The sequence below is a fragment of the Vipera berus genome, assembly GCF_964194415.1.
Source record: "Vipera berus genome assembly, chromosome: 3".
NCBI classification, from domain to species: Eukaryota; Metazoa; Chordata; class Lepidosauria; order Squamata; family Viperidae; genus Vipera; species Vipera berus.
Genome location: NC_138204.1, coordinates 82,586,007 through 82,598,804, shown reverse-complemented (window position 1 = coordinate 82,598,804; position 12,798 = coordinate 82,586,007). Strand labels below are relative to the sequence as shown.

The 12,798-nt window shown below is 36.5% G+C and overlaps 2 protein-coding genes across 3 annotated transcripts in view; one reads left to right on the top strand and one right to left on the bottom strand.

The window, feature by feature from the left end:
- Nucleotides 1–5,135, top strand: part of GTF2B (general transcription factor IIB) — a 37,586-nt gene extending 32,451 nt beyond the window's left edge. Inside the window, exons 4-8 of one of the 2 annotated variants that reach the window (XR_014025789.1) lie at nt 65–211; nt 350–479; nt 2,780–3,061; nt 3,697–4,600; nt 4,642–5,135. Coding sequence is in view for 1 of the 2 variants with exons in the window: in XM_081322489.1 (XP_081178615.1) it covers nt 65–211; nt 350–479; nt 2,780–3,061; nt 3,697–3,830 (693 nt within the window). In the remaining variant the exon portion in view is untranslated. Of the gene's footprint in view, nt 1–64; nt 212–349; nt 480–2,779; nt 3,062–3,696 lie in introns of both variants that reach the window. The other variant, XM_081322489.1, reaches the window with a different exon arrangement.
- Nucleotides 5,136–7,420: 2,285 nt separating this feature from the next.
- The window catches only part of PKN2 (protein kinase N2), a 58,099-nt gene continuing 52,721 nt past the window's right edge, over nt 7,421–12,798 (bottom strand). The window contains exons 21-22 of the mRNA XM_081325106.1: nt 10,014–10,094; nt 7,421–9,935 (exon numbers count right to left, since the gene is read on the bottom strand). Coding sequence (XP_081181232.1) covers nt 9,732–9,935; nt 10,014–10,094 — 285 coding nt within the window. The 3' untranslated portion in view covers nt 7,421–9,731. The remainder of the gene's footprint in view (nt 9,936–10,013; nt 10,095–12,798) is intronic.

Here is a 12,798-nt window from a genome sequence, read left to right as displayed (position 1 = left end):
GCCACCTATGTTTTGTGTGTGAATGTAAAAATGTGCTCTCTTCCTCAACCCTTTTTCCCCGCAGGGGACAGGCGCGGCCAGCTTTGATGAATTTGGGAATTCAAAGTATCAGAATCGTCGCACCATGAGCAGTTTTGACCGTGCAATGATGAACGCCTTCAAGGAAATCGCTAGCATGGCTGACAGGATCAACCTGCCCCGCAATATAGTGGTGAGTTATGCTTTTGTCTTCTGAATTTTTTTTCCAGCCTCATTTAGCATAAAATAATGGACGTGGGCTTTTTTTTTTTTGATTATTTGCTAATTAAATCGCCTGGAGTTAATTGAATTTTGTCTGCTTACTTTGAAGGATCGAACAAATAATTTATTTAAGCAAGTGTATGAGCAGAAGAGCCTGAAGGGGAGAAGCAATGATGCCATTGCATCAGCTTGTCTCTACATTGCTTGCAGACAAGAGGGAGTTCCTAGGACATTTAAAGGTGAGGGTTCGATGACGCATGCCTCAGCTGCTTTTCAACGTAGGACTCTCAACTTAGATCTTTTTTTTTTCCTCTGTGTGCAAATATAGCGAACCTCGTACAGACAGTTCTGGCCTTATGATCACAATTGGGCCCAAAATTGGCTCAAGCAGGACAGTTGGGTGACAGTTAGCTCCATTTTATGATTCTTCTTACCGCAGTTGTTAGGTGAATCCCTGCAGTTGTTAAGTTAGTAACACCTTCATGAATCGGGCTTCCCCCCATTGACTTTGCTTGTTCAGAAGGTTGCAAAAGGTGATCACACGATCCCAGGACACTGCAGTTGTCATAAATATGAACCAGTTGTCAAGCATCCGAAATTTGACCACCGGGATGCTGCAGTGGTCCTAAGTGTGAAAAAAACAAAACGGTCCTAAGTCACTTTTTTTCAATGTTGTTGTAACTTTGAATGGTCACTAAATGAATGGTTGTAAGTCAAGGACTACCTGTACTTTCGAAAAGCTGGTGCGTGCTTTGTACTTAGGACTTGTTTGAAAAGCCTTGCCAAAAGAGGTTCAGGGACTAAGCCAGGTAGTCGTCAGAAGTCAAAACTGACATGGAGGAATTGTTTAAAAAAAAAAAGTACACCATCCATGTTTGTTTATTGATTCCTTAAAATTTTATTCCACCTTTAAATTAAGTCAGTATACAGATAGATATACGACTACGAGTGAAGGCATATATATGTATATTGTGTTGCAGGATCCAATCTGGATCGGTCACCGGGACCGGAGGTTTCGTCTTCTGAGCTTTTGGAGTCTCCCTGGACCCCGTCTTCAGGGAACGTCTCTCTAGCAGAGAGTGCGTGAGAACAACCCAAAGGACACACTTTGCTAGAGGAAAATTCCCTGAAGATGGGCTCCAGCTTGGTAGATGAAACCCGTGGTCCCGGCGACCGACCCAGATTGGATCCTGCAGACTTTTTTTCCCCAGCCATTCATTTAGTGTGTGTTCAAAGTTACAACGGCACTGAAAGCAGCGAATTGCAACCCGTTCCTTGCACTAAGACCACTGCAGCATCCCTGTGGTCACATGGGCACTCGGCAAACTGGCATGTGTTTATATGCCGGCGGTCGTGTCCCAGGGTCATGCAATTGCCAGCTTTCAAAAAAGTCATCAGGAGAAGCCGGATTAGTTTAACGACTCCCATGATTCACTTAATGACTGCAGTGGTTCACTTCACAACCCTGACAAAAAAAAAAGTCGTAAAATCGGGTGCCACTCCTTTAACAATTTCCTTGCTTAGCAATGGGAATTCTGGTCCCAGTTATGATCATAAACCAAGAACTGAGCTGCATCTAGCTAATGCTCCATCTTCCCATTTCCCCCATAATAACAACTCTGTGAGCTGGCTTGACTGGAAGTGGGGGATTGGCCCAAAGTCGCCCAGTTGCCTTTCATGCCCATGGACTACTAGAGCTGTCAGACTCCCAGGTTTTAGTATGCTAATCAGTCAATCCATTTTTTTATTGTTTTGACTATTGGTCAAAGATAAAAATAACTGCACAAAAATGGCCAGTTATTAGTAAAATACATTAAATGTAAAAAATAATAATCAGTAAGAACGTGCCAAAGTACTTCTCTGTTCTACCAAAGCCTTGCATCCCTCTTTATTTGGAAGACCACCTCTCCAAGCAACTAACAATTTCCATGAATTTTTATATCCTGCGCTTTGCGATGTTTTTTTCCTAAGCTTTGAAAAGTTCAGAGTTACAGAAGATTATATGCAGTTTGATTTAGTGTTGCTCCCTAATAACCCTATGTGGGTGCAGTTGTAGTGATTCAAAAAAAGAAGCAAAGCCACATATTGATCTATAATTTGTAATCGATAACGTTGAATACATTTTTTTTCATGGTGAGGGTTTTTATTCTTTTCAAAATGAAAATTAATGAGGAAAGACTGATGCAAGGAAATTAAGACTTTCGTTTTTCCACTGTTGCAAAGGCTGTCATTATTATTTGCTGATTTTGAACTAGACAAGTATTTTCACTTCCATAATCTTTCGCTGAAATTTCAGTATTTTTTTAAAAATCCTGCTGATGTGTTTCCCTGTTTGTGTGCGTGCGTATGCATGTGTAAATATAGCAATTAAGCCTGGCTAAGCTCTCAAAATAATATTACTTTATTAGTTACATATATCTGTGCTATGAAAACATAACAAACAATGAAAGAACTGACTGTTAAGCTTTCATTGATGGAGTGGGTGGCTGGGAGTATTGATCTAAATTCATTGTGACGTATGTACTATTTTATTCTTTAGAAATATGTGCTGTTTCCAGAATTTCCAAAAAGGAAATAGGCCGGTGTTTCAAACTCATCTTGAAAGCTTTAGAAACAAGTGTGGATTTGATCACTACTGGAGATTTCATGTCCAGATTTTGTTCAAACTTGGGTCTCCCTAAGCAAGTCCAGATGGCCGCAACACACATTGCGCGTAAAGCTGTGGAATTAGATTTAGTTCCTGGAAGGAGTCCTATCTCAGTGGCAGCTGCTGCTATTTATATGGCTTCACAAGCCTCGGCTGAAAAGAGAACACAGAAAGGTAATGTCTTTATGTATCCAGGAAAGTAAGTTTTATGCATGCTAGCAGTAGTTCTTTTGAAAAGACAAAGAATTGGCACAGATGCCAGAAACCTCTCCTTCTGTTTTGTTTGAAATACACGTCTAGTAGTCAGTGCCTGAATTTCTGCTCTTCTTTTGGACTAATTTAGTAGGTTGTCAAATTAATTACTGAACAGACTAAACCATGGTTGCTGAAAATGCCACAAAGATTGAGTTTGTGCCCTGTCTTAAGTTAAAATAAACCTTTTGCTTTCATTGATGAGTAAACCCAGGTAATAGCCTGTTGAGCGTGTCTCAGGATAGAAACCAAACTGTCTTGTGAATTGTAGAGGTTAATTCAGACACTTCAGGTTGGTCCAGAAAGAATTGGACATAAATGTAAATGATATCATGAACTGTTGCTGACCTTTGTAGGAAAGTCTTCTCACTTTCTCTACAACTTATCTGGTTTGGGTTAGTTGAAACCAGCCTTAAATTGTCTGAATTTAAAGTCCTGAGTTGTAATTATATAATTTATTTTGGAATTATATCAGAGTTTAAATATTATTGGTGAATTTAGAGAATTAGAACTCTAGCAGACAAGTGCTAATTTCCTTACCTTGGCTTTTATTTCAGAAATTGGAGACATTGCTGGTGTAGCTGATGTTACAATAAGACAGTCATATAGGCTGATTTATCCACGTGCTCCAGACCTTTTTCCAGCAGATTTCAGATTTGACACACCAGTGGACAAACTGCCCCAGCTGTGAAACTTCAAAGACCCTGCAAAATAATTTTTGACTTAGAAAAGCATTAAGCATATAAAAGCAGTCCTGTCAAGCCTTCAGTTGCAGGACTGGTGAAAAGAGATGGAAAAGCTGATCGGATGAAGTGGAGCACACATTCCAGATGTAAACAAAATAATTTTGTGGCATTTTTATGTATATATTAGTGAATGTAAGTATTTAACAACCATTGCAGCAAATTTAATTTTCTATTCTGTGTATTTAGATTTCTTTCATAGAGATCTGGTAAAATGTATTTTGGAAAATATTTCAAATCAGAATAAACTGTTTTCCAAAAACAGTACTGACCTACAAGTTTTACTGTATGTAACTTTGTTCTAAATAAATATCCAAGTGGAAAATGTAATCTTTAAAAGTTGTTCAGTTTTCCTAATTAGATGCTGTACATGGATTTTACATTGTTTAGTTAATTATAATGGGAAGTTGTAATTCAGAGAAAATATAGTTCATATGATAATAAAAATACTTGTAGAGAATTTTCTATTCACCTTAGGAAAAGATTAACAATGTCAAGTTTACACTGTAATTCATTCTATTTAAAGTCCTGTAAATCAAGAGCATGTCTCTCTATTACCTTGTGTGGCTACTTGAAAAAAGGATTCATATTATGCTCATGGTCTCTGTCATAAGAGGGAGATTTTTCTGTTGCTGAATTTTGAATAGAAATGGGACAATCACCGTTTCTCTTTTCGCAAAGCCAGGAACATTTTTCAGTCAGTGATGATGATAGTCTAGTTAAAAACAAGTGGACTGTTAACTAAGGCGTTGGAAATAGTTGCGTATGCTTTGAACCATTGTTGAACAGGGAGGAATCTGAATCCAAGGTTCTTCACCCTACGTGTTCAAATGTTTGTCTCCAACTTGATATTCCAGCAGCTCCGTTGTTTTCTTTAGTAGAGCTGGTCAGTTTTAACTACTGAAACAGCTGAGAAGAAAACAGCAGGTGTGTGTGTGTGTGTGTGTATAGATCCATAGTCCCTCCAGGCCATTGAGATGGAACTGGGAAAATGCATACTTTAATTTAATGATTATGCAGCTTTTAGGTGAATTAGAAATCGAATCATTTGTGGCTAGAAGCTCTTGTCCAAACTGACTAGTTTGCAAAATCAGGTTCACTCCCTTTTTTTTTTTGAGTGGGGGTGTCCACTTGCCGCTTCAACTGCTATAACAACACGAGAGAGCTCATAATTTTTTAAAAATAAATTTTAAGCCTGCATAGTACAAAGCTTTACAATGTATATTAAAAATAAAATTAATCCTGGAGGCTCATATCTTTGTTAATTTTTTTGATAATGAAAGTGGTTTGCAGTCATACAGTCTCAAGGCAGACATGTCAAACTCGCGATGTCACGTGACACCACGCAACGTATTGGGACGGTTTTGCCATTGCTGGCAATGGGGTGGGCGCGGCTTCCGCGTGACGCGTCCGACCCATGGGCCAGCAGTTTGATATCCCTGATCTAAGAGGTCTAAGATTTGGCATTACTTTGTTAAGGAACGTTACCAAAAGATGGTATTGTCCTGGCAGGCTGTCTCTTTGTGTTAGTGTCTGAATGACATCAATGTCAATTTTTGCCTGCACCAAAGAGCAGGGGTCTGCAACCTTGACAACTTTAAGACTTGTGGACTTCAGTCCACAAGTCTTAAAGTTGTCAAGGTTGCAGACCCCTGCTGTAGAGTAAGGGCACAGAAATCCAACTCACTACAATAAACCATCTTGAACGTAATTCATTGAGTGCAGTTCTTACTGCCAAAACTTAATCAGCAGACTTTTTATTTGTATGTCCAGTAAAAGAATTTTATCTAGCACTTTGCTTTAAACCACAATGATTAAAAACCAAGTCTTAAGTAGTAATGGATCCAAACCTATAGAAAATAGGATTAACTAGACAAAAGGTAAGAAGGAACCAAAAAGTAAAAAAAAAAGCTAGCCATTTTAGAATCTTGCAGCATATGTAAACCATAGATGTTTTAATGTTGGGATTATTTGGGCCACCCTCTGCTCAGTAGAGAAATCAAAATTAAACCTCTTTCAACCTCTGCTGGAACATAATTAGCAAAGGATAGTCCACTGTTTGGTGGCTCTTCTTTTTTTTCCTAACATCCCATCAGGATCTGCTTTTTTATTATTTAAATTCACTTCTGTGTCCTGTTATCTGAAATGAATACAGACCTTGATTAAATTCTCTGATCTGCTTTCAGGTATTTTGAAGATTGCTATTGTATTATCACTTATCCTAAACCATTTTCAGTTTTGCCCAATTGCCTTCGTAGGACTTGGGTTTCTAGTCTGTTGATCATCCTGGTCTTAGCTGAACATGTTCTAGTGTCTCAATTGAACTGCAGCATCCAGAACTGGGCACGAGTCTGATCACTGCAGAATTTACTTCTACTTTTTAGCGTTCCAGGATTTTAAGTATGATTACCAAACCAGGCATTCTCATTTTATGACTGTACATTTGATTTTTGTTTCCTCAGTGACAAACTGCATGTGTTTTAATTTCATTTTTAAGTCCATTCATCTAGATTATTTTGATTTTTATATTATCAAATTGTGCACCATACAACTTTGGGAAGGATTCCATTCCTCTCATTAAATTAATGAGAAAATAAAGTTCAGGATTAACTTTTGTGGTACCCATTTGATTCATCTCTAGTGTGATGAGAAATCATTCTGAGTATAATTGTCAAGCCAGCTTTGTACCTATGTAATTGTCATCATATCTAACTAAAAATTAGCTTTCTGATCAGAATCTAATGAGGTATTTTGTCCAGAAACAAGATACATTTTGAATATAGCTTTCTCATTATCTATTACTGAATTTAAAAAGTTAACAGGATTTGCTTGGCAATTCGTTTTCTTAACAAATCCATGCTGATCTGAGTTAACTGGTAAATAAGGGGCTTCTCTCAGTGAATAGTTTGAAAGGGCTCTGAGTGTATTTCACAGAATCATTTTCAGTTGTGTCTCTTGGGTACACTAATGAGAATGCGTCAGGAAAGAACCATCTCATTTTGTACATGAGAAAGGAGCTGTTTTAAGAAATAATGGATAGAGATAAAAAGCTGAGAATTATTTTAGGGCCAGTCTTCAACACCTTGTGACAACTCCCAAGTCCTCCCAAGCTTTCAGTGCAAACCTTAATACTTCCTTCCCATCCCATGAATTGTAATGTGTGATGTAAACATGCTATACATAAATGCAGTTTGGGCTTACTGGACTATGTGACTCTTGTCATAATGGTGGTGGCTTGGGCTACTGCAATTAGTATAAAGCAGGCCTTAGTGTGAAGTTTAAATTCAGCCTGTGTGGGAAAGAGATACTCATTCCTGTTGAAATCATATGCTGAAAATTATCAGTTCAGCTTCCAACTGAATACGGCACAGAAATTTCAAACAAAGAATCAGTTTCCCAAGTGAACAATTAAGGAATTTCCAAAGCAGCTCTATAAACTGTTTTGATTAGAAGACGGCACCTAAGGGAGGTTTCTTAAATGTTTAAAAAACAAAGTAGATATTTATCCAGCCTGAAAGAAAAAGTAATTCACACAAAGTTCCAAAGTCATCATTTTATCTAAAGATCAAACACAAGATTATAATTCAAATCAGTATTTTTTTTCCTATACAAATTTCACTATTTAAATTTTGAGTTAATTGCAGATAGTTTGTACTACTACACTGTTAAAGGCACATTTCATTTAAATGCATAGTGTACCATCCTAAAATACCCTATTTTTTTTACAAAGTGCTTCAGCAGCCACATATGTATAGCAAAATATATTTACAATCTAGAGTTTAAAATCTTAATTTGCCTATTTTTCCAAACTAGATAAAATTAGTGCTTTCATTCAGCTTAATTGTGAAAATACCCTGCCTCTAATGTGATTTTTCAGAAATTCAAGATTACAAACATTTCTGTACAACGTATACTTACAAAAAGTTACTTCCATAGGATTTTAAGATTTTAAATTTGAAGCACCTACCAGGGACACAGCTGTTTACAGAAATAATAAGGAAGGGGTTGGCAGATTGTACCTCAGATATGTAGTGTTTTGCTTAATTAAGATGTAGCCATTTAAAACTAAAAACCCCCCCACCAAATTAGCATACTGAAAAACGATAGGTGCAATTTTTTTAAAAAAACTGCAACTTAGTAATATAATTTTTATAAAAAGCATTTTCCATCTTCCTTATGAAGGAATTTACACACATTATTCTGGCAACCTTCTTATTCCTTATATTCTTGTAAGGTTATAAAATATGAATAGAGTCCCCAGCTATCATACTGAAACAAAATAGTTTGAGTGGGGTAATGGAGATGATTATAAAAAAATACCTTCCAGCACCCCCACACAAGCCTCCTATTGGTATTTCTCTACTTTCTTACCAATTCAGCCCTGCATGTGACTTATCAATTCTGAACCACATTCCAGATTGAGTAGTAAATCTACTAATTAAAAACTTCATGCTTACTCTTGATCTTCTGGTATTAGGAAACGAAGTTTATCACAAACATATGCTGACAAAGTGGAATGTTGCTTTCCACAGATTTAAACATGATTTTGTTCTTTCAAAATGTCTAACAAAAACTACATTAAAGTCTGTAAAGCAAATACACAGCATCTGGTCTAAGATATTTTAACTTTTGAGGTACAGCATAGTGTTAAGAGACTTAAAATATACAAGTTTTATCAAAAATATTTATACATTCTCTTAAAACGTATTGCTTTTACCCTTATTCTCAGTAATTTCCGATGATGATTACTGAATTCAGTGGCCATAAAAATGTATACAAGTGGGTTTTCACTATTAAATCTGGATTTCAGTAATACATTCAAACAGCCACTGGACAAAACTAAAAGTACAGTTTATATGATTCAAACAAAATTATAGTTTCCAAATATACATGTATACTGGATGTATACAATATAGTTCCACATTCTTTAAACACGAATGGTTTTGAACATTTTGAACAGCAAATGTATGATGAATGAGATAACTAGATATAATGATTTGCTAGAATATGTTTGAAGTTAATGTGGAAAGTACACAACTTTAAAAGTATAGAACAGTGATTGTGTATTTCAGGGAAATTCATACATTTAGGAGTATTCCTGGTTAAGACTAGAAAGACATTCATTACATTCTTCATATTTGCTGGTTATTTCTGAACAGTGTTTAACAAAATTTAAAGGCAAACACATTTGTTTAGCAAGTGACTTTGGTAAACCTTTAGGACCAGTCATTTTTTTTCCTGCAAATGGAAGCACTGATGCTGCTTTCACGTAGGTAAGGTTTTGAAGCATCTCCTCACTAATAAATACCATAGAGTTTGTTAAACAAGGCATTAGTTTGTAATACACATTATTTTGAGAACTAGCGTTGCTTGACAGTCTTGAGTTCTACCATCTTGGGGGATGATCATTTTCCTGAAAAGGACCAACAGTTTTTGTTTTCTTTCTTTAAAACTTGGGCAGGTGATTGATCTACGATAGCTTAGTATCCATTTGTGGTCCCAATTTGTAAGGCAGGTGTTTTGTGAGGCTTTCTTCTCTGGAAGAATAAAGATACAGTACAAGGGTGCCCATGTGAATGTGGAAAACAGCCCGCACCCACTGAATCAGCTTCAAGAGCTGCATAAAATTGCTTTCCAGTGCTCAAGGTTAGAAACAAAAAAGATGCAAAAGAGAGGCCACACCTCCTCTGTATTAAAAACAGTACTGTTTAAAATCTTCATATGATTTAAAAATCAGAAGCTACAGGCAAGAGAGAGAGTGAGTGATTCCAAGAATGGTCTTCTTAGGGCGATGGGAGAAAGTTGTCCTGGGGAACACATCAGCTGGAATTTTCACAGTGACTAAAAGATTAACACCAATCAGCAATGTAGTCAAAGTCCCTGAACATTTCCTGCTGATCTTCCAAAAGTATCCGAGGCTCCCGAGGTGGAGTGAGAATAGGCGCTTCTGAGGTAAATTCATCATCAAAATTGCTGACATCTTCTCTTCCTCTTATGACTGGGACAAAAGGAGGCTTCACTTTCTTGGCGAGCAACGCATTCCAGTCAATTAACTGTAAAAAGAGCACCAGTTAAGTGTTGTGCTTCTGGCTATTGTTACATTGTAACCATGCTTGAGAGATGGCACTCACCCGAAAAAAGTGATGCTTTTTGACATCTTCAGCATCTTTTTCGCCAGCACCAAGGCGACGCTCTGGATTTCTCCTCAGAAGCTGAAAACAATATCAGAAATAAAGTCGGGTCATTCTTTTCTATCTATAGTACTATGATACACTCCAAGTCCAAGTTCAGAATCATAGTCTGGATAGAGACACTACATTTTAGTCAAAGACAGGAAACAAGCTACTTTTCTAAAAAGTAGTCAAACCAAGTTTTGTTTTCATTAATACTTTTGTTCGTATTTCAAAACACTTGAATTCAGAAAGCTAGAATCAGAATTACAAATAGATCCACAAAAGAAAATACTCAAGAAACAAATGGAGATAATAAAACATAAATTAAGTTTAGCTGAGATGGAAATAATGACTCAACAGATTAAAAGAGCTAAACAGAACTTCTTTGAAAATGCCAACAAGCCGGGGAGATGGTTAGCATAGACTGAAAAAATAAAAAGAGAAAAAATTGATAAGCTGCAGATCCAAAAGGTGAATTACAGTTTAAAAATGATACAATGAAAAAATATTAAAGATTACTATGAGATACTTTATAAGGGAGAGGAAATTCCAAAAGAAAAAATACAGCAGTACTTAAAAAAATCAGACTTACCAAAAATTCCAGAGAACATTTGAAACATATTAAATGGAAAAATATCAATGATGGAGATTATAGAGGCTATAAAAAGGCAAAAAAGGATAAGACTCCTGGCCCAGATGGATTACCTACAGAGTTTTATAAATCACTACAAGATATATTAAGTCCGATCCTGAAAGAACAGTGTAATGAAATTCTCCTGGAGGCTAAAATACCCAACACACAGACAAGCCAATATTACTTTAATACCTAAAGAGGACTCTGATTTAACGCAAATAAAAAATTATAGACCAATATCACTATTAAATGTAGATTACAAAATCTTTGCCTCAATAATGGCAGAAAGACTAAAGAAATTTTTGATCGAATTTATACACACAGACCAAAATGGTTTTCTACCTAAAAGACAGATAAAAAATAATTTAAGAATTAGAGTACTATGAAATTCATTCAGGGAAGCAGATGGCTTTAATATTCCTTGATGTACAGAAAGCGCTTGACAACGTAAACTGGCAATTTATGTTTCAGCAATTTGCAGAAATTAACTCTGGAAAAAACTTTATAAATGTAATCAAAACAATTTATTGTAAACAAACAGCCAAAATAATTGTAAATGGAGATCTTATAGAAAACTTCAATATTAAAAAGGGCACAAGACAGGGATGCCCACTATCTCCATTACTATTTATATTAACATTGGAAGTACTGAATAGAAACATTAGATATAGAAATTAAAAGATTGGAGATAAAAGATGAAAAATATAAACTACATGCATCTGCAGACAATTTGGTTTTTATATTGGAAGATCCATTGGAAACAAGCACCAAACCTCTGGAGAAAAATAGAAAAATTTGGAGAAGTGGCAGGGTTGACAACAAACAGAGAAAAGACTAAAGTGCTAACAAAGAATCTAACAGAAAAAAATTAACAAAAAACAAAATCTTCAAATAGTTAAAAAAGTTTAAATATTTGGGAATTTATCTAACAGCAAGATGGGTAACAATAAAAGAAGATAGAATTGTATTTGCCCAAAATTGGAAAAATGAAAACTTAACCAGCTGAAGAAGTATTAATTAAGAAAATTCTAGAGTGTGCAGAAATGGATAGATTGACTTTAAAGATTAAAGAGAAAGAAGATTCAGTGTATTTGAGAACATGGGATAATTTTTATCAATGGCTAGAAAAACGAGTTAGGGAGAAAGGAATGTGAGATGTAATTTTGAATATATATTAGCAAGAAGGCGGCTACTGAGTGATTAACATATTGTTTATGATAATTAACTATATCTATTATTGTTTGTTAAACACATGAACCCAGATGCTGTTTGCTAAATATTGAGAATGTTATTTGGAAAAACCCCAACCCCAACCCTAACCCAAATCCCAACCCTAACCCTGACACCACCTTATTCCTAACCCTATAAAAACTAATAAAATGTATAAAAAATATGTTTAATGGTTTACCAGAACAGTGAATCAGGGCTACACAATTAGACAGTTAGAAATATTGTCCTGAAGATCCTTCAATTTATAAATACAACTTAAGCAAGATAAACAGAATAAGGCCCGTGCTCATTAAGGTTCCAATTTCATTTGCCCTCATGCATTTAACTAGAAATCTAATTTTCTATTAGATTTCTATTAATTTTCTATTATTTTGTATGCGTTCAGGGTTTAGTCCTTAACTATTAGCAAGCCTCTGGTTGCATTTCTACTTGCATAACAGTACCTCACCAAAGTCCATTGATACCGTGTTTCTCCAATAATAAGACCAGGTCTTATTTTTTTTGCCTCCAAAAGAGGCATTAGGTCTTATTTTGGGGGGATGCCTTTTTTTCCCCACTGTCTTGCCTCACAGTGGTGGCACCGACAATGTGTCCAGCAGGACCCTGCGTGGCAACCACCAGCCCACTTCTTCTGCGGTCACTCGCCGCCCGTTTCACCAGCAGAGGCTTTCAGGAAAGTCCTCTACAGGCCAGAATGTAGCTCCAGATTAACACGCGAGCCTCCCACCCTGGCCTCTGTTTTGCTGGTAGAGGCCTTCAGGAAAGGCCTTTGCAGCCCAGAACAGAGCTCCAGGTTGACGCTGAAGGCCTCTGCCAGCGAAACGGAAGCCAGGGGATAACGCGTGTGTCAATCCGGAACTCCGTTCTGGGCTACAGAGC